At 39.5% G+C, this 23,731-nt stretch overlaps 1 protein-coding gene across 2 annotated transcripts in view; it reads right to left on the minus strand.

Moving 5' to 3' along the window:
* The window catches only part of LOC139696803 (transmembrane protein 245), a 73,147-nt gene that overhangs the window by 48,506 nt on the left and 910 nt on the right, over positions 1-23,731 (minus strand). For both annotated transcript variants that reach the window (XM_071595659.1, XM_071595658.1), the window contains exons 3-8: positions 21,607-21,874; positions 17,797-18,115; positions 14,083-14,144; positions 10,533-10,828; positions 7,043-7,215; positions 3,552-3,676 (exon numbers count right to left, since the gene is read on the minus strand). In XM_071595659.1, the coding sequence (XP_071451760.1) occupies positions 3,552-3,676; positions 7,043-7,215; positions 10,533-10,828; positions 14,083-14,144; positions 17,797-18,115; positions 21,607-21,874 (1,243 nt within the window). The remainder of the gene's footprint in view (positions 1-3,551; positions 3,677-7,042; positions 7,216-10,532; positions 10,829-14,082; positions 14,145-17,796; positions 18,116-21,606; positions 21,875-23,731) is intronic.

Raw genomic sequence — 23,731 nt, forward strand, 5'->3', positions numbered from 1 at the left:
CCATGAAAACCGTCAGCATTGCCTTCTTTTTTGACTGAAAACGACGTGGTTTTTTTGGTCTCGGCTCATTTGGTGAACGCCATTCACTTGCCTGATGTCTGGATTGCGTGTCGTACTCATAAACCCACGTCTCGTCTCCAGTAATGATCCTTTTGATGAATGTGGGATCGGATTCAGCCTCGCAAATCATGTCTTTTGCGACGTCAACACGGTCTCTTTTTTGCATGAAATTGAGGTTTCTTGGCACCAACTTTGCTGCTACACGACGGAAACCCAAATCATTAACCACAATGTCTTGGGCGGATCCATAGGCAATGTTCAAGTCCTCCGCTATTTCTCTGATGGTTAATTTGCGGTTATTGACCAACATTTCTTTTACTTTATCAATTTTTTCACCGACTTTCGATGTCGATGGTCTGCCACTGCGTTCATCATCTTCGATTGACTCACGACCACTTCTGAACCGCTCGTGCCACTGGTAAACGACCGTTTTTTTTAGAGAATCGTTGCCGAAACACTTTTCCAACATTTCCAACGTCCGTGCGCCACTAAATCCGTTTTTTACGCAAAATTTAATACAAGTTCGTTGTTGCAAATTTAAATCCATTTCTGAAATTGTAAAAAATCGCCAACACACACAGAGGTAGATGTACTCTTGGCTACGTAACTTTTGCAAATGTCAAGTTATGACACTAAGATTTAAAGGGAATATCAACAACAGATGTACCAATTTAACAAAAAAACAGAACTCAAATCGGAACGATGGGAGCGCCACACGGTGGTTATTCCGGGAACTTTTTGATCAAGGTAGTATATATACAAATCCCTTGCCGGACTACAAGCTTGACGTGGTGGAAGGGCTTGTGTGTTCCGATGACCCCTAGAGCTGTGCTGGCGGGAGTAATAATAATTGCTCCTGGTAGGGTCACCCATGCCAGATAGGTCGAAGGTTAGGAGCCAGATGGAAGGTAGTCCACGCAGAGTCTGTTCCTCAGTGAGGCGGCTGCAATGGCATATGACCCCAGTGGGGCGGCCAGTAAGTGATGGTGTCACGTTAAAAACTCTATTGAGGAAGGCAACGGGAAACAACCTCAATTATCATTCCCAAGATAAATATGATGGACTATACAGAGATTTTGAGACCTGGCAACTACGGGGCTGGCCCAATCGGCCGTGTGTCGTGCCCAGCAGCGGGGGAGGCAAGGCTTCCGCGGTCGTCATCCCACGAAACCCTTTCAAGGGGAAATCGTTAGCAGCAGGACAGAAGACGCAGCAGAAGAAGACCAAGTTAATTAGAATAGGAACATGGAATGTTAGGACAATGATGAGGACAAGGAAATTGGAGAATGTTAGGCAAGAGATGGAAAGGGGAAATATAGATATTTTAGGTCCATACGAGGTGAGATGGAAGGATAGCGGGGATTACTGGAGTGATAATTATAGAATAATATACAGCGGCGGGGACGAGAGCCAACGAGGGGTTGCCATAGTATTTAATGAAGAGGTACGAAGAAGCGTAGTCAACATAGAGCAGGTAACGCATAGAATACTACTAGTAGAGATAAAAGCAGAACCGACGAACTGGGTTATTATTCAGGTATACATGCCACCGAGCAAGCATAAGGAAGAAGAGGTCGATAGGATATACGATCAGTTAGAGGACAAAGTTGCGTGTGTTCCCGCAGGGAAACATTTGATAGTGATGGCGGATTGGAATGCGACGGCAGGCGAAGGAAGAGATGGTGATGAGGTGGGGGACAACGGTTTAGGCATGAGGAATGACCATGGGGAGAAAGCAGTTGAGTTCTGCAGGAGACGGGTTAGTCATCACCAACACTTGGTTTAGACACCACAAGAGATGCAAGTATACATGGAAAATGCCAGGTGACTCAGAAAGGTATCAGCTAGATTATATTCTGGTTAGACATAGGTTTAGGAACAGGGTGATAAATTAGCACAGCTTCCCTGTAGCGGATGTGGACTCTGACCACAATTTAGTTGTTATGAAATGTAGCATCCGCTTCAAAAAGATAAGGCAAGGGCGGCGAGTTAGAAAATGGAATGTAGAAGCATTAAATGGTTTGAAAAGGAAGGAGTACAAATGGCGGTAAAGGAAATCATGGAGGATGGTAAAGAGCCAAGTACTATCGAAGAAAAATGGGAAAGTATCAAGAAAGGGTTAGCGAAGGCCGCAAAAGACACTATTGCAACCGTTAACGCTAAAAGGACTAGGAAACTATGGTTCACCGATGAGATGATTACAAAGATGGATGAGCGGAGAAAATGGAAGAATGTAAATACAGAGTTAGGCAAAATGAAGCACAAAGAATTAAACAATAAATTGAGGCGGGCAACAAATAAAGCAAAAGAAGCATGGTGGAAGACGCAGTGCGAGGATATGGAAAGTCTGCAGAGGAAGGGTGAAATCGGTGCACTGTACAGCAAAATTAAATCTTTATCGGGAAGTAAGAAAGGGAGATCTATGCTAACAGTTAGAGATAAGGCAGGTAAGATAATAGTTGACAAAGGAAAGATCCAAGAGAGACGGAAGGAGTATATAGAAGAACTGAATAGTAAAGAGCTTAGACCAACAAAGTAAGACTTAGAAAAGAAACATGACGTAGAGGAAGATAGCTTAGGTCCAGGCATACTCGACGATGAGATAGAAAGGGCATTAAGGGAGATGAAACTAAACAAGGCCGTGGTATGGATAACATTCCTGCGGAACTATTGAAATGCTTGGGAAAATGTGGTAGGAAGAGGCTATATGGGCTGATACGTAGTATCTATGAGGAAGGAATCTGGCCGGAAGACTTTGTGAGATCAGTTTTAGTCCCTTTTCCGAAAAAGGTAAAGGCTACATCATGTGAGCACTACAGGACAATAAGTTTGATATCCCACGCAGCTAAAGTTGTTCTCAGGATCATAAAAAAAAGGATAGAGAGTAGGGCAAATGATTACTTAGGGGATGACCAGTTTGGGTTTAGGAAGGGGAGAGATACGCGTGATGCCATTGCAGTAATGAGATTATTAATCGAGAGGAACCATTATTTCTGAAAAATTAAGTCCATGAGAAAGTCTTCTAATATGAATTTCAAATACTTCCACAAAGTGAAGACTAAAACTATAGAGTAAGTATGTACTACTTGTATATCCTAACTTATCTGCCCTGATACAAAGTGAATACATAAAGCATGTATGATGTACCAAATGTGGACACTAAAGGGTATAATGCATAATAGGTAAGTAGGTACTTGTGGTACCAGTTGATCTAGGTTTAATAATAGCAAATTTTTCCTTTGTTACAATATTATGCATCAAAATGCTGAAAGTTGTAAAAGCAAAGCACAATACATTTCCCCAGAGTTATTTTCAAGAGATCCCTTTCCCGTTCCAACTTTCAGGGATAACAGATGTCTAAAAGGCCAAGTAATTTGAATTTCTATGCTTTCAAGATCAGTCATAAGCAGCACATCTTAAGATAGGATGAACATTTGTCCTATTCGGGATACATTGGTCAAAATACAGAGAAGCTAACTGACAAAATTCACCTTGTAAAGTCCTTTGACTGGCAATGGAATTATTGCTTCCTCATGAATCTTGTACCAGTTGCGCACTCCCTCCGTTATTGGTCGGACTTGGATGCATATTTTAGCCCACACTTCAAAATACTGACCTGTGAGAAGAAAGTGGATGAATGTGTTATCAATCACCAATGAAAATCATTAATGATTTATATGCAATAAAATCAAATACATTAAAAATTAGAAGATGTGCAGTAAAACTTGACAGACTTGACATAGTTTATTTTCCATGCAATTTCACAAATAATATCCAAGCTAAGTTTTTGGGTACTTCTTTTAAATCATGAGAGATCAACCATTATGCGTCACCCATCTTTGGTTGGAAGTATTTATCTCAAGAGTAGTTCATGCTAGAAAACAGCAGACCGGCAAAGGGCAGAGCCGGGTAGCATGAACTTATAATGTTTATCAATGCACTTCAAATTTTGTGATATTAAGATCATTATGGAGAACGTGAAGAAGGAAAAAGAATAGGAAGGTAGAGATGAAGGAAGTAAAGAAATGTTGAGACTTCTCTGAGAGGCAATATCATGGCACATGAGTCCAAGCACTAGAAAGGGGAGGACCAGGTCCACAGACAACCATTTTCCTTGAAACTTTGTGTATATTTATGTTCCCCTCCACTCCCTGATCACAATAATACTCTATTTTGGGAAAAGATCACCAGCAGTTTATGAAATAATTGCATTTCACTATAACAAATAAGAGTAGAGATGACTGGTGGGTCATAAAATAATCATATGTTTATGTGCCCAGCAGATACAGTGCACAGTATTGAGAATACAGAGTTATATATATACAACGACAATTACTTTTGACGGAGTCATCTGCTAACTTACATTACAATGCAGGGCAGGATTTGAACCTGGATCAGAAAAATTTTGAAGTTTAAGAAGACACCTTGATAGCTTAACTGGCCAAAGCACTCGGCCGGATACCTAGGGATCCAGATTCAAATCCCAGTCAAGGCGAATTATTTTAACACACTGAAATTGCTGCATCATGAGAATGCATATGGTAGGTACATAGGATGCGTCTGTAGGAAAATAATTAGTTGACAAATAGAAACACAAAATACAGTTATGACATCCAAATAGTATACACAAAGGTTTCATAAAGATATTCATTCACAATATAAAAGCAATCATCCACCAGATATGCAAATAGTATTCCCTCGAACAGATAAATTCTTGTCTCATTTTTTAAACTGTTAGAAGGATTGCTTAACAATTTTGTGTCCATTGATGTTGGTCCTTTAGCTAACATGTATAGGCTGGTTAATTTTGCATGCACGTCTTTACAATTTCTGGTATCGTGACAGTGATAACTAATACACATCATGAAGTCATTCTTGTTTTCCTCAGCATAAGTCGCTGAATGACAGATGCGTACAGTTTAAGGTACAGTTAATATTCCCAAATATTTAAAGATAGGTTGGAAATGTGCACGATAAGGTTGATTACACACGAGTCTTACTATATTTTTCTGAACTAAAAGAATCTATTCGGGAAACTAATGAGGATGATATTCCCCAAATTACAATTCCATAAGAAATAACAGAGAATCATCTGCTTCATATTGCTAAAAAATTCCCTAATCTGCAACAGTTATGACACACACAAATGTTATATTCTCAATTCTTTCAAGGTACACGCTTCCCTAGCATATGCTTGGCTGTATACTAAGTGCAGCAATTTGCTCCATCAAAAGAAATTAAATTAAAAATATCCAAGAAAAATGCAAAAATATGAAGTCAAAACTTACTGATAGATGAAAAAATTACAAAATGCTAAAATCAACAATAATAAGTCTCACAAAAAATTTGCAAAAATAAAACAACAAAGCTTAAAAAGTTACGCATCAATTGGATTGGAACCAATGACCTGAAGGACATGAAAGTAGAGGGAAGACACTTGGCGACGTTTAAATGGTATATCTGGTAAAATGTTGGCTCTCTTCGTCAAAAAGGAGTAATTTTGTAATTGGAGAGTTCAGGAGGATCTAATTACCACATTTCAATGAAATCAGTCATTGATGGACCTGGTCCTTCCCTTCAATAACTCTTTAGAAAATATATGAGACAGTGCTCGTAGAATTGGAAAAAGTTTCCTTTTAGTAAACCTCATTTCTCATTAGACTGCTATTAAAGTTCAGCACATGGTTTCATCATAGATGACGAGACAACAAGCTTTTGCTTACATAGAAAAATGAAAAAAAATGAGTTTTGTACAGTGACTCAACACTTTTTTCTAAAGGCTTAATGCCAAAAGAGATCAGAACCGAGTAGGATGAAGTTCATGGAAATCTGCTCCTGTGTTTGCGACTGTGTACAATTGGGTAAATGAATTCAAACCCACAAACTATGAAAACTGTTTGGGACGTCCAGGGTGACTTCCTCTGAAGTGATTGACAAATTCACATTATGGCTTTGAGTGATCGATGAATCAAATTTTGGGAATTAGTTGAGGCCACGCATATATTATAAGGTACCATGTTTTCAAATTTGCACGAAAAGTTGAAGGGGAGAAAATTCTAGGCAAGATGGGTGCCAACTCTGCTCTCAGGGGAGAATAAACGCAATCATCTGGTAGACTCTAAGGCTGGTCGGGTGCTTTTCCATCACAATCTTTACGAGGTGCTGCATCGATAGATAACTGCGGATGAAACATGGATACACTGATATGCTCCAGAGACTAAGGGATTGAGACAGTGCAGTCGCTAACGTACCACCCAGAGCGCCTGGGTTTGAATACCAGATAGGCAGCAGATAGTTTTCAGTCGTATCCTGATCCCTCCTTGATGTGCTTTGTGGAGAGTACTTGGAGAGATGATGCCATCTGTCAGATGGGACAGTAAGCCGTGAATCCTGCGGGACATTTTGCTAAGTTAAGTTTGTTTGCTAATGCCAACGCTGGGTTTCTCTCCACCATTCATCCTTTCCTGTACATCCCTAATGGCACAAATGACCTCTTCTCGGTCATTCGATCAATGATGCTTTCCGTAAAACAACTACCAGCCAAAGGAACACTCAAAACTTCCTTATTTGGCAAAGAAAAACTTCTCATCCATCAAGACAATTCACAGGTGCACATTTGCCCAGTTTTGATGGCAACATTTAAGAAATTAAAGCTCTAAATATTACAATGCCCACTGTATTCAACAGATTTGGTGAATAAGTGGAGGAATTTGGTGAATACGAGTCTATCTCACAATTCTTGTATGCACACACACAGTTCAATTAATCAATTACAGTATTTCATGTAATATTTCCCAAACTGCTTGGCGATATAGAATATTCCATCTATGACCATACAGAGGTAAAAAGAAGTTCTTAAGATGGCCAGAAGCTTTCAGAACCAAAACCCTAATATCTGGCTGGCCATGCGGTGATGCCACCTTTGCTGAAGCTGTTTACACATTTCAGCAAATGATGTCGAAATGCAGAGCACATAACTTACATGTCCGTTGCAGGAGGCAGAGGCTGAGGGGTAGGAAGAGCAGCTGTATGACCCAAGGGTTCTTGATAATCTGGGTGCAGACGCAGGCCCACATCACCCCATAGATGATAGTGTAGCTCTTGATGAAGTTGGCTTCCTCTTCTTCTGCTGCTGCCTCCTCTTCCCCACCACCCCTGAAAGCAAGAGTCTCCCTGAGCAATACCCACGTGCAACAGAGACATATTTCTCAGGCGGGCTAAAAATGCATCCGACTGCTGCTCCTGGCAGAAAATAAGTTAGAAGCCAGCCCAAAACATTTGTTTAATCAATTGTCTTTTTGCTCATAAATCAAATTATTGTGAGAAAGTGGATTTCTGGATATTTATCTGAAAATATTTTTTAGGATTTTCTTTTCAGACATGGCCGGAAAAGTTGTTATCCCATAATTCATATGAAATGATCAGAGGATTCTGGTTTGAATACTAACACTCATTATTTTATAAATTTCACAGTTTCAACCTGGACTCCTTGGAAGTCACAACAAAACACAGAAAAAAATGGTATATTTATTTCAAACAATTTTGCCCTTAATTTTTTCCAAGCCATTACTGGCAATGTTTTTATAGAATTTGGCAATTTGTTTTGATAATAATAATAAAAATATATTTTTGTTGTCCACTAACTATACATATACTGCAGGTATAGGAGCCATCAAACACAAAGAGAAGTTCAAAACACATTTCGACACTATGAACATTCTTAAAAAAGAACATATACATTAAATTAAGTAATTAAAACACAATGCACTACAAATGCTTGTAATTTAAAAATTCATTCAATGCTTAGCAATACTTCATTAGAATGAGGTTCTTAAGTTTTGATTTAAAACTCCATATTTTAACACTCTTTTTCAATAAGTGTGGTAATGTGTAATAAATTCTGACTTCCATTGACGTTGGGTGTTTATATGAAATTGCTCATTTATGGTAACTTCAACATTTGAACAAAATACTCATTTAGGATGGAACTTCACCACACGCAATACCATTTTAGATGCATTAATATTTACTTATAAAGTAGTGCCATGCTAATCTAATTACCCGGTCTAAGGCACCCAAACATTATTTAAAAATTCTAAGTCTGTTCAAAAATTAATCTTTAAACAACAATACACAGTTATCAAATTATTATTTACGTAAGTTATTTGCAGTAGTCCATGGGTTTCATGTTGAGGTCGGAAACTATTCAGACAACCCTCGCAAAAGCTTATATAAGTAATTTGTCTTCTAATGCATATGATCGTTCCCACCCCACCAAAACCAAAATTATTTCTACTGCAAGTCAGTCAGGACAGATGAATGGACATAGGACCTCATGCAATGGGCATACCATTCTAAAATAGACTTCCCACTGAACTGCTAAACTTTGTAAGTATTTATTCTTTCAATGCAAAGTTGAAAATAATATTATTTGAAAAAATGACTTACTCTTTCAATGAATTAATGGGCAAAAAAGTCCATTAATTGTACTAAGTGAATTATTTGGACATCAATGCGCTCTATATTTTGACTTTAACTCAGTACAAAATGTTACGTGCTTCATTTCTCTTATTTGACATGCCTTTTGTTTTTTATATTTTTATGCTTTAGAATCTACTTGGCAAATAAAATGTATCATCCTTGGTTTTACCTCATTGGCACTAAATTATGATCTTAAAATAACTCTGCTCCAGAGAAACTGAGTTAATCATTCTCATCATAAATCTATGCCTAACCATGATATAATCTAAGTGACCCACCTCTGCATCTCATGGTATTTCCCATGCGTACCCACGTCCACTGGGGCGTTTAATGCAACGCAGGTGTCAGACATAACTAATCTATTTCTCTCGCACAACTGCAGCGCCCTCTCCCCCTGTGGTCATTCACTTCTCCTAACTCTACCCCATCTAGCATTTCCATTCACCCAATACCACATTTCAACTGCCCATCCCTCCAGCGAGTGTTTTATTTTTGGAACATTCACGACCATTAGGCCTAACTGTTTGCATTAACTACCTCTTTCGCTCTAAGCAGCCAGCAACATGAAGTAGGTGACTGAATACGTGGAAAAAACAAATGTAGCTGTGAAGAGTGGAGTTTCGCGAATTTCCTCAAATTAAAAAAGTAATGTTTTCCCAGATGTTCGGTTACACATCTTGCTAAGAAGTATCAGGGAGAAAATAAAATGGAGTAATTTGTAGCAACACAAGAAATTAAATTAAAGAAATCCGATAAAAATATTTCTTTATGAGTGAAGTTTTTTATCAAGATTTTTTTATCAACTTACCATCTGGCATAGAGAAAAATGAATATGATTCAAAACTGATAAAATGAAGCATCAGAATGAAATTCTTAAAAATCAAAACATAAACCTGAAAAAATTTGGTTAGGGATTGGGATTGAACCTGAGGGCTGACACCATATTGACTCCGACTACACATTTTCCACAACTTTTAAAACAAATAATCATGTTAACTGTCGTCCATCAATGCTCCTAAGAGGGCATTTTGTACTCGAAAGAGAGAGAGAGATTAATGAAATCTGTCATACATAGACCAAGTCCTCCCTTTTAAGGGGATAAGTGGCTTGTGTAAGACATTTCTATACACTTTCATCCATTCCTCATAAGCTTTAAGTTGCAATTTTAATGAATGATGCTAAATGAAGTACACAGAATCTTGATTAGACATTAATACACTTCTGGGTTGTGTTCAATGTATCAGTAACATTCCACCCAGTAATTTTCAGTACGTCACCACAAGAATTACTTCAAGTCTTTCTTCTGGGAAATAAGAGAAGATATTAGGAAAATAAAATCATTCGGACATTAATTGGTCATTTGAAGAAAACAGATAAAAGACGAGATTGAGATTTTAAAAAAAATCAAAGGAAGGAATTTTTTCACCTTTCCTTGGTTTCCATAACTAGCAATTGCTTTTACAATAATGTGATTCTGTTCATTTTTTCTGATGGAGTCAATAAATCCGTAGGAGTATGGCAGCCTAAAACCTTCCCTAGCAGCAGAAAGGTCCGAGACTATGGGGCGGATATCCATCTCGCACTTCACGAGGTGATTGAAGGGATGGGATTCATGGAATGGCAAGGGTCAGCTGCGTGCCAAACACCACAATGGAGACCCTGAAGACTATCATCCCACAGAAGTTTCCTCAGGGGGCACAAATCAAATGAAAATAGTACTGCTGCTTGGCCACTGCTGAGTCAACAGACACCCTCAAACTCAAAGGAGTTATAAATACATGCAGCCATATGTGGAGCAAATTAAGTGGACAAAACATTTCATATTTTACGAGGAGGCTCCATAGTTTTGGAATTTCCTACACCGAAGCACCGCAAGCAAGACCACAAGGTCCTCCGTGGATGACAGGTTTGTGGAGAATGGCCCCTGTGGATTTCAGCACCCACTCTCTCCCAGAGGAGGCCCTGCCTCTGTGTGCCCTGTGGTGGAATACCTGGGAGAGGTTCGACTGCTGACACCACTGGGCGTGGCGGCTTCAGCACGTGGCACAGGGGTAGGAGTCACCTCCGACTCCTTTGCTTGCCCCTCCTGCTCCGACGATGATGCCACCAAAAATGGCAATTCCAGCACCTTCCTCGGAGTCGCCTTCCCATCTTCATCATCTACCCCACTCGGGGCCTCCTCCTCTTCCGCCTCCTGGCCACCACCCTCCGTGGCGGTGTGGTCCCTCTCCTCTGGGATGTCACCCTGAATCCTATCACCCCTCGGCATGACAAGGCCCGACATTGACTGCGTACCAAGCAACATATTTTAGCACTCATTCCTGACAGTCATTAAACTAGAGAAACACTACGAGATGTCGAGTCTGCAACAAACTCATCTCTTTCCTTGAGTTTCAAGGCTTTGATCTCATTAACCAACAATTCACCTGGGTTACATTGTATGAGGGTAGGCTGAAAACTAATGCACACATGCTTGTGGACCACAAACAAAATGACCTCTCCAGAAGCACTCCTGGTCTGGGCATGTGGAAGTAGCATTCCTCCTCAACATGCTAGCACAGGTTTGAGGTCGGTACATTCATCCTGTGTATTTCAAGAAGCGGAAGTATGGATACCCTGTTCTAGTGCATGTCAACATGAGTTAAACAGCGTGCTGTTATCGAATATTTACCGGCTGAAAAAGTGAATCGCACTGAGATTCGTCGTCCTTTAAAGGCTGTTTATGGTGACGATGATGCTGTTGCTAGGTCCACTGTAAATCGATGGGTAGTAAAATTTCGTGGCAGCGAGCCAGGAAAAGCCATAGTTGTTGATGAAACTTCTATGGACTGTGTTTTGAGATGCTCACCGAATTTATGCGAGTGATTTTTTGGAACGAGGGGCAACGGTAAATTCTTCTCAGTATATACAGACTCTAAAACACCTCTGACATTGAGTTTGTCACGTTAAAGGCAGCCTGGCGCCAATAATCTTGCAATATGACTAAGCTCATTCACACACCTCGTGCGCAACTGGAGAGGTTCTGTGAAACCTGCAATTTGAACCAATTCTACACCCCCTTATTCCCCCGATCTTGCACCTTGCGGTATTTATTTTTTACCTGAACTCAAGAGACACCTCAAGGGTAATCACTGCACCTCGGACGACGAGGTGTAGTTGAAAATTTGTTAACAGCACACTGTTTGACTCGTGTTGACATAGCACCAGAGCACGTCTCCATACTTCCGCTTCTTTGAATACACTGGATGAATGTAACGACCTGAAACCTGTGCATGCATGTTACTTCCACATGCCCAGACCAGGAGTGCTTCTGAAGGTCATTTTATTTGTGGTCTGCAAACATGCGTTCATTACTTTTCAGCCTACCCTCTTGTATACACATGCATACAACTGAAAATGAAGCGAGGCAGACTAAACTCCTTGAAACCATGCTCAGTTGAAATTACAAGGTCAGAACAAAATCATTAGAAATTCATTTCAATATTAAAAATTATTAACAGGAATAAAATTTTAATACGCTAGCATAATTTGTGTCCAAGAGGGATTCTATTATTTAAATAGTTTCATAATTTAATGAGTGAACAGGAGTGATTCTACAAAGAAAATTATTTTTCCCATTTGAATTAAATTAAAAAAGGAAGTTTCTAGATTTGAAATTGGGTCACTATTGAAAATGTTAATATTTGTACATATTAAAGAAAGTTTTCATTTAGTATTCTTTCAACAGATTCTCGGTGAATTATTTTTGGCGTTAAAGTAGAACGAACAATTATATTCTCAGATTTATATTTAAGCATGCATTGTTGAAATATAGCGGACATGGCTTTCCAGTCGATAGAATATGCTGGGCTATCGACTGGAGGGCCTGGTTCGATTCCAAATGATGCCTCTGGGCACTGTGATGCTTCACCCATGTCCAGTGACTTTTTGGGTGCCGGACTTTCCTGGTAAACCAAAATATAACTCTTGCGATTTGAAATGTGTTCCTATTAACTAATCCTGATATTCTCTTCATCACTTTGCAACAAAGACCAAACCAGACACCACTTGTAATGTGGGATTTTTTATAGACCTTGGTCATTGAATTAATGTCTAGATATACAGATTGGTATGTCAAACACAATAAAATAAATCTACCAGAAAAAATACGAATTGAAACAATAAAATGCGTAGCACCTAGTATCATTTGGATTCAATAGAAATAATTTGAAAAGATAAGAAAAGACTCATTTAGGATAAAACGGTAAAAAAATATTTTACATAAAATTATAGAGCAGGGGGCAATAGAGGGTTCATTCCAAAAGTAATGCAATTGCAATTCCTGCTCTGCTCCTATAAGTCGAAGTGGGATCGAACCAATTAACATAGGTTGGAGAGACCTTAAGCTCTTCTGTGCCACCAGTCTCAGTGCTCGCCGAGCTGTGGAAGTGGCAATATGACAGTTATTGAAAACCTCTGCGTGACCATATCACAAAAATAATGTAAATAGAAAATTTGAGCAACTTTACAGGATTAAGTTTTGCTTAAACAGAAAAAATCTCTTGAGGAGACAAACAAAATGATTCGCGAGGCCTATGGGGACTGTGTTCTGCCCTACAAACAAGTTTCGAGGTGGTTAAAGACCTTTTAGGAGGGCTGGGAAAAGGTTCACGACAAACAACGCTCTGGGCGGCCGTCAAGCGGCAAAACGGACAACAATGTGGCTCATGTTCGACAATCGATGGACTCTGACCATGGATTAAGGATCAAGATGGTTGCCAATAAACTGAACGTGTCGTCTACTGCTGTGCTTTGCATCGTTCCTTGATGATAGGGTCATCAGGATGAGAAAGGACATCTCTGCTACCTGGCAACTCCATCATGACAACGCGCCTTGCCACAACGTGCTGGGAGTCTGTGAGTTCCTGGCCAAACACCAGGTGTCAACGCTGACCCCCACTCCCCCTATAGTCCTGACCTCACCCCAGCAGACTTCTTTTTGTTCCATCGGATTGAGGCAGCCCTGAAAGGAACCCATTTTTGTCCATAGAAGAGATGCAATCAGCCGTGACGAAGACCTTGAGAGAGATCCCCGAAGAACGCCTTCCAGGGCACATATCGGTCATGGCAGAGTCGCTGGAAAAAATGTGTAGAGGCCCAAGGACAGTACTTTGAAGAATTTTAGGTGTTTATGCAAATCTATTCAATAAGTTACTTTAAAAAAAAATAATTGCATTACTTTTGGAACGCACCCTGTATCTCGGGATGGCAAGGAAAATGGGAAGGCAAACCTGTAAAATATTAGATATTATGAAGACACCAAATTTCTTCATTAAGAAAATTAGCAAACAAAAAATGAAAGAACCCACTTCTTGTTCAACTGACAAAAAATAATCCGTGAAAAGCTGCACTGCTAAAAAGTGTTTGTAATTTTGGCTCTGCGTTGAGTGCGTTAGAATGGTTCTTTAAAAATTGAAGCATGTGCATCTTCAATGAAAGTGAATGTGATGATGATAATCATTCATACATAATGAAACGGGAATAGAGAGCAGGGTAACTCACATCATGAGTAGACCTCTTCAGAAACATGGCCCATTTCAAGAACTCAACTGGCGTTGCTTCACCTGGCAAAGGAAGGCTCAAATTAGATAGACAACCATTTGGAAGTGGGTGTTGAGCAGGCTGTTTTTAGGGAAATATACAACCAAAGTTGCAGAGTCCAAAAGAAAAGCATTAAAATGAATCGCAATGTGGCCACTTGATTCCCTCAGGCAACTTTTTCTTGATTATCTCAACAAACATGCCAACCTCATTCATGATTTTTCTATCAAGTGTTTAGAATCTGATTTAGTATTTTTGATGGATCATAAGCTTAGCAGTTTGAATTCAAATGGTATCACCAGCATTGGTTCCGTGACGGCAGTTTTTCTTTTCAACCTCCAATCACACAGCATAAGTGATAGACAAGTGACAGGCAAGTGGTGGGCTTAGTAGGCAACAGAGCATCTCCTGCACCACACACTCTGCCACTGCCGAGCTCAAGTCATCAGTCTGTGCTGAGTAGCAGTCACATGAGCATGGCCACTTCAATTCATTCTCCCATGAAATACAAATTGCAAAGCATTATTCATTTCCTGCATGTAGAAAGGAGTAATGTGCAGCAGAAATTCATCAAATGATCAATCGAGTGTAAGGGGAAAATTTTATGAATGATGGTAATTTACATTGTTTTTCAAAACATAAAGTTGGCTAAACTGATGCGTATGATGAAGGGGGTCAAGGATGCAAATCTGTTGCAAAAGACGGCCTTGTTCAACAACTTGACGAAGTGGTTAGAGAAAACCATAGGTTCACCATAGGTGCTTTGCACGTGGAATTACCGGAAGTTTCAAAATTCTCGGCACTCTATCACTATTGAAGATTAAGGCTACAAAAAATTCGCGCTCGCTGGGTCCCAAAAATGCCGACTGACAACCACAAAACTTGCCGAATGGCTTCAGCTTTGATGTCCCTCGACTGTTATGCCACTGAAAGAGAAGACTTTTTGAAATCAATTGTGACTGGAGATGAGACGTGGATTCAAAATTACATGCCGTAAACAAAGCAAAAATCACCACAATGGATGCATGCAAATTCACCACGCAAACAAAAAAATCACAAAGCCTTCAACAATCGGAAGGTTATTGCTACTGTGTTTTGGGATCAAAGAGGTGGCATTGCTTGTTGAGTTCACGCAGGCAGGGACAACGATTCAGGGAACGATGCAGCCGTTCATTATGAAACGTTACGATGTTTGCGGAGAGCCATTCAAAACAAAAGAAGAGGCATACTGACTTCTGGAATTGTTCTGATCCACGACAAGACCCGTCCTTACAGTGCTGGTGCAACCCAATGGCTCATTCAGCAGTTTCATTGGGACATTTTAGATCACCCACCATACAGTCCCGAAAAGCCGAGTGACTTCCATCTTTTGCCTGAACTGAAGCAGTGACTGGAAGGGCAGCGTTTCCAAACCAGCAAGGTACTTCAAGGTAACATCAATACTAATTTAAATTCATTGCCACTGGCAACATTTTATGAAGAGGATATTGTAAATCTTGCCCACAGGTGCAAAAAATGCCTCAATCATCTAGGTGATTATAACAAAAAGTAACTATAAGAGTAAATAAATTTTAGTAATAAAATAATTTTTTATTGCTCATTGGTCTTTTGTTAATGGAGATTGAAAAAAAACGGTCCTCGTATTTCAGTTCTCGTGTATGCCACAGCCTGCACTTGCGAAGACATTCAGAAAACACATTTTTATCTCACAGCTAACATTGCTCGAATTTGGAATTCCTGATTCCCACTCCACATTTCTGATTTGCAGAAAAAATCCCCCATTTTTTCAAAACATTTTGCCCTTTCCTATATTTTTTCTGGAATTTTTGAAAAATTGATTGATTGTCAGCTTGTTCCCAATTTTCCTGACTGAGTGCCCAACAAATAATAAGTTCTAAATTTTCTCTTTTTCATCAAACTAAAGGGTACCTAATGCATGACTTCTCATTATCTGCCCCTAAGTTTAAACTCTATGGCAACTATCAAGTCTCAACTGTCGTATTTGTAGTTAAAAAAGTTTTTCCCATAACGTCTGATCATGAGGTAATTCTACATCACGTGCATTTCACATTGGAGTGACCCAGCCTTTTCTGATTTACGAAGGTGAGCCATAATTCTTATTGTTAATTGTGCAGCATTCTCCGAAGTAAAAGCCAACTCTTTCTTTCAAAATTTGTAGCAAACAAAGTCACTCTTTGCCCAAAATTCAAGCACCAGAATAATTCTTTCAATTTTGCAGGGCAATCATGGAAAATAAATTAAAACATTACTTTCCATTTAATTAAAAGAAGTTCCAATTGACTTTGTTCAAACAACTATTTTTTCCATTTTTATATCCATTTCCCAGGTTATCTTAAATTTGGATGTTAAATTGAAAAGATGTTGACTAATAATTCGATGATGGATGCTTAACTGTTTGAATTAAGGTAACGTAAAAAGATAAGACTTGTTCCCCAATTTTTTTAACCCACAATATGAACTCATCTGAAATAACAAAAAGACGCTACTTGCAATGTTTACAGTTTATCATATGAGGGATGATAGTAAAATAATAATAGAACTGCTTTTTAAAGAGCTAAGTGCTCCCAACACAATTGTTTGCATCACTCCCTCCAGCAGGATAAACAAATGCGGAACTGCAGTGTTATGGAATGAGAGAGGATGGCACAAACTGAATCCTGAGGTACCCTATCTCCTCCTGTCACACACACTCCTAAATCCCATTCCTGGGGATGAAAATTCTTTGACTCATCTGAACAATCTACCAGACAATCACATCTTCCAGATTTCCACCTTAATGCACACCTGCACAGCGTGGGACATGGATCCAATCAACAGATCATCGTTACTCAGATGAAGAGTGTACTCAAGTGAAGACATGTGTGATACCCTGAGGATTGTAGAAAACAAACAGTCAAGAAAGGAACCTTTTATTTAATGATTTTATGAATAGGGAGAAAAATCAGAAAATCTTATCAAAAATGACCAAATTAGCCACCTTTAAAATACACCATATTGTGATGAAAAAGATAAAAGTCAGGAACAAAAAATGTTTTCTGATGATTTCCTTAAATTCCCTGACTTTTCCATGATTTCCAATATTTTCAGGCATGTGGCAGCCCTGAAGATGCATAAAACCATTTATTTTTGTCGGACCTTACTTTTAAAATGTTGTCTCTTGGCATATCACCATTGTATTTATCTAGCCCAAAAATTTGGTCGAGTTTGAAAGGAGAGTTGAGATTTCAGAGGTGTTAAGTCCCACAACGGCCAGGAGAGGCAGTCAATGGGCACCTCATCTTCTCACTCCACAATAGCACACACTACAGGATTTCTACCTCATGTCTCCTTTAAGTTTGTCAAAAGGGAAAGAAGGTAAACCTGTGATGTAAATTACATTATAATTACTCTACTTCTTTTCTCCCTAGAAGAGTTCAAACTTGGGGATAACTTGATAACACATTCAATTACAGGAGCAGTAATGGAACATGTGAGACCCATAAGGTCACCATTGGCACAGCCATTATCAAATGCCAACAAGTACTGTCTCCTACAACCCATTTGGAAATGCCTGGCACCGAGGATACTGGCGAAGGGAAAAGCAAGCAAAGAATTACAAAAGTCACACAAAAAATGACTGGAAAGTAAAGATTTGGTTGTGACCAAACTGCACACCTGTTTTGACTTCAATACCACTCCTTGCACTCAAGTCCCAAACCTCAGACAGCAAGCCCAGTACCAGCAATCCAAAAAGCAAAAGGAAGGCAGGGGTGCGCAAGGACCTGTACTCTTCATTGCTCAAGAGGAACCCTTGTCCGAGGAGATATCCCCCGGTCAGCACCCACACAAAGGTTGCCGAGACCTGCAGAAATGACCGCTGCCTCCTGAATGACGTCGCCTCCCCCTCACTCGGATCCAACGACTCTGCAGATGCCGTCGGCTTGCACCACCACAGCCTGACAGCAACTAGGTGTGCAATTAGAATCGCAGAGATCTACGTCGTTTGACAAAGAAAAGGAAAAAAAACATCATCAATCCAGACCTTTTTCTATGAACAGATACAATTTGCACAAATAATTTTGCATGAGGGCAAAGGGATGGGGGTTGCTCATTGGGCTGGGATGCATCTTAAAAAGGCCTCCCTCTGCTAGAGTCAAATTCTTCTACTTCTACCACGTCAAGGCTTTATTGTAATGGTAATAATAATTAGAATTTGATAGACTGGAATTACTGCCCTAATTAGATGGTAACAGCATTTCTGCATCATGGGCCACGATCACATTAGTTACGTTTGAAACTTTTTCAGATCAGTATTGAAGCAACCCACATCATTATAATCACAATTTTTCTCACATTCCCTTTCAAATGGACACAAAAAATTGATATATCATCAAGTCTAAAGGAAATCGAAACAGAAATAGTCACCGTTACCTCTTTAAGGGAGTGATTTAAATCACTTGACTGCAAAAATTGGATCTGATATTTCATTTTAATTTGATAGCATCCTCTGGACTTCCCATTGATTTCTTTGCCTCTTCACCTTATGAACTGTGCTCTAATGGTAAAGGTGGGTTTTGGATAGCAATACAAACAACCATGGCTACAATTCAATGCCTCACGTAAATGACAAAACACAACACACCTCTCCTTAATTCTTCCAGCCTCCATTCACTCCATCCAACATCCCTTTTCTTTTCCTCAACCTACTTCACTTACCTTCCATTATCACAATCCTTAACATTCAATTGCCTATCAAAATACATCCAATTTTCTGCCCTACATTTCATTTCTCCCAATAATCCTCCCTCCTTCCCTAGCACACCCTCTGGCCTCAACAACCAAGTTTCCACACCTTGCAGAACTATATTCACCGTACAATTTTTCAATTCCTTATATTTTCTTTCCATTCTTACCCAAGGTTCTCGTCACCAATTCCCTCCTCTATGTAAAAGCTTCTTGTATCCTCCACAACTTAGCCTTCCTATTTCACAAGAACCTAATTATCTTTGATTTTGAGTCCCATCCCACATCCTTCACAGTAATTTGATGGAGTGCTTAAAATGTTTCTAGGAGTCCCCAAACTACTTTCACTCATTCATAGCTCCCTTTCTTTTACTATTTCCTCCACATATACATGACCAAGTAGAGGTGATAAAGAACAGCTCCATCTTAAATCTGTGCCTGCCAATGCTTTTCCTTACTCTCCATCAGCTTGCTACTGACAACTGTGCAGGCTGAGACATGCATTGGTTCTGGATTAATAGATGCGACTATTCACTCTGCTTTTGTCATACTATTCCAACAACCAAAATCATGCATATTTAAAACATATACACCATACTTAAAATCTAAATGTTATTATATGTATTTCAAACCTGACTGGAAGAGAAAAAATTTAAAAATTAAATGCCACCCACACTCTTTTATGCACAATAACCAACATTGTTACTAATTTTACTCTCCTTGTTTTATGGGTAGCTATAGTGGAAGACCTTGGATGGGCATTGATGGTCAGCATATTATCGGTAATAAGATAAACTGCACTTATACATTGTTATCATTGCAAATTATTTCAGCAAAAAATATTACATAATAAACAATAATGTATATCATATGAAAAAAGACATGATAAAAAGCATTCCACCCAGAGTTATTATACATGTAACAATAAAAATCAAGAAAAAGTGAGAATATTACGTTGAAACTTGCATATATTGTTACAATTAATTCAGCAAACAATTCAATTGACAATGCTCTAACGAGTGTAATATATGCACTGATTATTTTTTACTCAAATAAAATTGTACACAAATGAAATCTTTTCTATGGAACCAATGCACTGCCATGGACACATTCAGGAAAACCTATGGCCTTAAAGAGACAAGGACACTTATAACGAAGGATCTCAGGTTTTCTCGGCGTATGGCATTCAAGAAGTTCTCTCGGGTTTCCCACCGGGTCAGGTTGCTGTACACCGACGTTTCGAAGGCTGACTCTGCCATCGTCTTCAGGGTGAAGTTCAGAGCATAAAAAAGGCCTGGTATTTACACTCTCCGCCAAGGCTCAGGTGTGCCCTGATTGGTTGGAAGCGTTAGTGTGCTCCACTATGGCCAATCGGGTGCATTTTCATGCATTTTTTATTTTCTTTAGCACTGGCTTCCTGCTCGTGCACCGAGCTACTTCAGTTTCGGACCAAGAGCACCTGGAGGCGGAAATACATCACCTAAGGAAGACTTTCCAGCAGAATGAGTCTGGGACCCGGGAAATCAACATGGCCCTTAAAAGGGCCTTCACAAATCCTGGAGGTAGGAGAGAAGAGGCAGAAAAACCTGTTGTCAGAGCCTGCATCCCGTTTTTCTCTGCGATTTCTAATAAAATCTTTAGGATATTAAGGAAGTACAAGGTGGAAACTATCCACAAACCGCTAAGGAAGCTGCAATCAGTCCTGGACGCGGCTAAAGACAAACGGGGATTGAAGACCTCCGTAGTGTACCGGATTCCTTGCGAGTGCAGCCAAGCATACATTGGGGAGACCGGCTGAACCATAGAAACACACCTAAAGGAACACGAGAGGGCCATCAGGTTAAAATACCCAGCGAAATCTGCGGTCGCCGAACATTGCCTCAATAACGACCACAGAATCAACTTTCCTGGCACAAAAAGGCTGCTACACCCTGCCAACGGTTACTGGGATCTCGCGTGGTGAAGGAAGCCGTTGAAATCCGACTAGACACCAATACTTTCAACAGAGACAACGGCTTCCAAATCAGTAACACTTGGAAGCCAGTGCTAAAGAAAATAAAAAATGCACGGGAACGCACCCGATTGGTCATAGCGGAGCACACTAATGCTTCCGACCAATCAGAGCACATCTGAGGCTTGGTGGAGAGTATAAATACCAGGCCTTTTTTATGCTCTGAACCCCCGAAGAGGATCATGATCCTAGAACGGGGTTTCCGTATTGTTTTTGTTATGTTTCCATATATTTTATATATCTCTTGTGTACTGTTCTGATACGGAAATAAAAACCTATAAAACTGAAAACAAAACTATCCTCTGAACTTCACCGTGAAGACGATGGCAGAGTCAGCCTTCGAAACGTCGGTGTACTGCAACCTGACCCGGTGGGAAACCCGAGAGAACTTCTTGCCAGGACACTTATACATAAATCAATATTGCAAACTGTAAAAACTGAAATAAATTCTCCATCGCTTAAGAAAACAATAGAAACATGCTACAACCAAACTGAATGTTAACAATAGATTTAGGATTTGATGAATCAATTAGGCATCAAACATTGTAAGTGTATATTATTTTTTCAAAATCATATCCTCATCTATGATTTAATAAAATAGACGGCAAATGGTACTATTTACCAAAGTATTGTGAATAATGTAGGAATAGTCCCAGATAGCACAAACACAAATAGATATTATAAAGGAGAATAAGTTAACAGCATACCATTGGCACTCAATTTGAACTCACCACAGGGGTGCTCAGAAAGTTTACTATTGACTCAACGAGCGCAAATAAACCCAGCACAAAGCTCTGAGCAGTCCAAATGATGAACCCTGGAGTGTAATTGTAGACGGCAAGCACAATGATCACAGAAAACAGGAGACCCAGGATGGGTTTCAAACGGAAGAGGGCAGCACAGAGCACCCATTCCGATGCTGCATCCATGATTTGGATAGGAGCTAGCACCAATCCAAACGCAAGGGGTGTGGAGCAACGATTCAACTCCTGAAGCCACCTGCAGAAAACGACCAAGCAATTGAGGACAAAGAGAAACTAAGAAATTTTACAGTCACAGCCTCCAATGATAGCGAACATGAATATTTAAAAAGAGTTATAAGCATGATATTCATGACTTTCACCGAAAGGTAACATTTTAGCTCCATTTGAGGCAGGGAGGTACTTAGAGCAAAATATGTATCACGCAAAGTTTATAAAAAGTTGCATTCACATAAATATTTTGTTCGGTGCAGAAAATATTTCCACGGTTCCCATGCATTCCCTGAAGAATTGTTTGATTTCCTTTTGCCCATTGCACTCTCACTTCTCCTGAAAACGTTAAATAGAGAAGGGACATTCAAGAGTGCTCCAAGACCACTCACGTGAACCCCACCTCATTATTCCAGATTAAAATTAACATAAACATTACCAAAGGAAAAATAAAACCGACGTTCATTGCATTTGCATAATATAATAGGCTACTATTCCAATTATGCATGCAAGTGTGGAGGATATATCCCTATAACACGTGCCTCATTGTAAGCAGGTTCACACCATTTGAATAGTTATGTAAAAATTATTTTCTTCATTTTCCATTGCATACTTTTTAATTATAACATGGTTCTTAATAATAGCCATAATTTTAATTCCCCAAAATAAGTGGAATCAGCAAATAAAACTTCACCCTCAACTCTCCATCGTTCAACATCCCAAATATGGAAACAAAATGAAAAGGACTTAAATTTACAATATATAGGCTCCAAAAAGTAATTGGAAAGATCCCGTAACTCTTCTCGATGATGGCATGACAAAAATTTCCCATTATAACCTTACATTGTATGGAAAATTATAGTTTAATATCCTTTTGCCCAACAGGAACTTACGGAAGGATGCAGAATGAAATTAGGGTTTGCCACAAGAGGAGAAGTCAGAGCCAATGGAATGCTTCAGCAAATCCATTGAAATGAGCATGGAATGCAATGGAAAGAACTCAAAGAGTCACCAAGCACAGAATGACTCAATGTAAAAAGGTGCTCATGATGAAGCAGCCGCTACACTCAATGGTCATATGCAAGGAAGCAGTTCATGATGGTTGAAGATTGCCACTCTACGGATCATGGAAATGGATTATGAGAAAAGCATATCAGAGGAGTGCATGGTGAAGAACCGACGGACAGATTAAGTGAGGAGGTATTAATGGGATTAGAAGAGGAAGTGGCAACTTGGGGCCTTATGCAAGGAAGAAGGATTGAGCATTTACAACAAGACATGGGTAATAGATTTATCACAAAGCAATAGATAGCAAAGTATCATAAGGATGGCCATTACGTAAAATCCATATTAAGCAAGATGAGAGGGACATCAGGGCAAATATGAGAATTAACATGCTAGAATGGAAGACAACAGTCAATAAATTTTTGAATTCAAGGATGAGGGATAACCCATGACCTAAAGGTTCTCCCTAGGGAAAGTTTATTTTCCCAGCCACTCAGTGGGTGAAAAATGGAAAAAAGGATGACACAAATCAAAGTATTCTGACAAGAAACCTTTACTATCAGTCTCCTATAGACAACTCTTTTGTCCTGGGCAACTTCCTCTCATAGATTTCTCAGCTGGGGCCATTGAAGGCCTCGAGAAGTAGGGCTAGGGTTGCCAGAATCATAAGTAAGATATATTAGCAGTACAGGACCAAATATTTAGGTTAACAAATCAGTCCTCCGTGATTAGCTCAATTTATTTTCTGCTCACCACATTTTTGTACTGATAGGTCACCTCCACCTAGGGTTTTGGACGAAGAATAGTATACACCGTTTAACTTTTCTAACGAGTGGTGGTGGCGTAAGTAGTAGAGTAAAATAACACAACAGGCAATTCG

This window comes from Hetaerina americana, unplaced genomic scaffold (genome assembly GCF_022747635.1).
Source record: "Hetaerina americana unplaced genomic scaffold, ioHetAmer1.1.p SCAF_7, whole genome shotgun sequence".
In the NCBI taxonomy this organism is placed as follows: domain Eukaryota; kingdom Metazoa; phylum Arthropoda; class Insecta; order Odonata; family Calopterygidae; genus Hetaerina; species Hetaerina americana.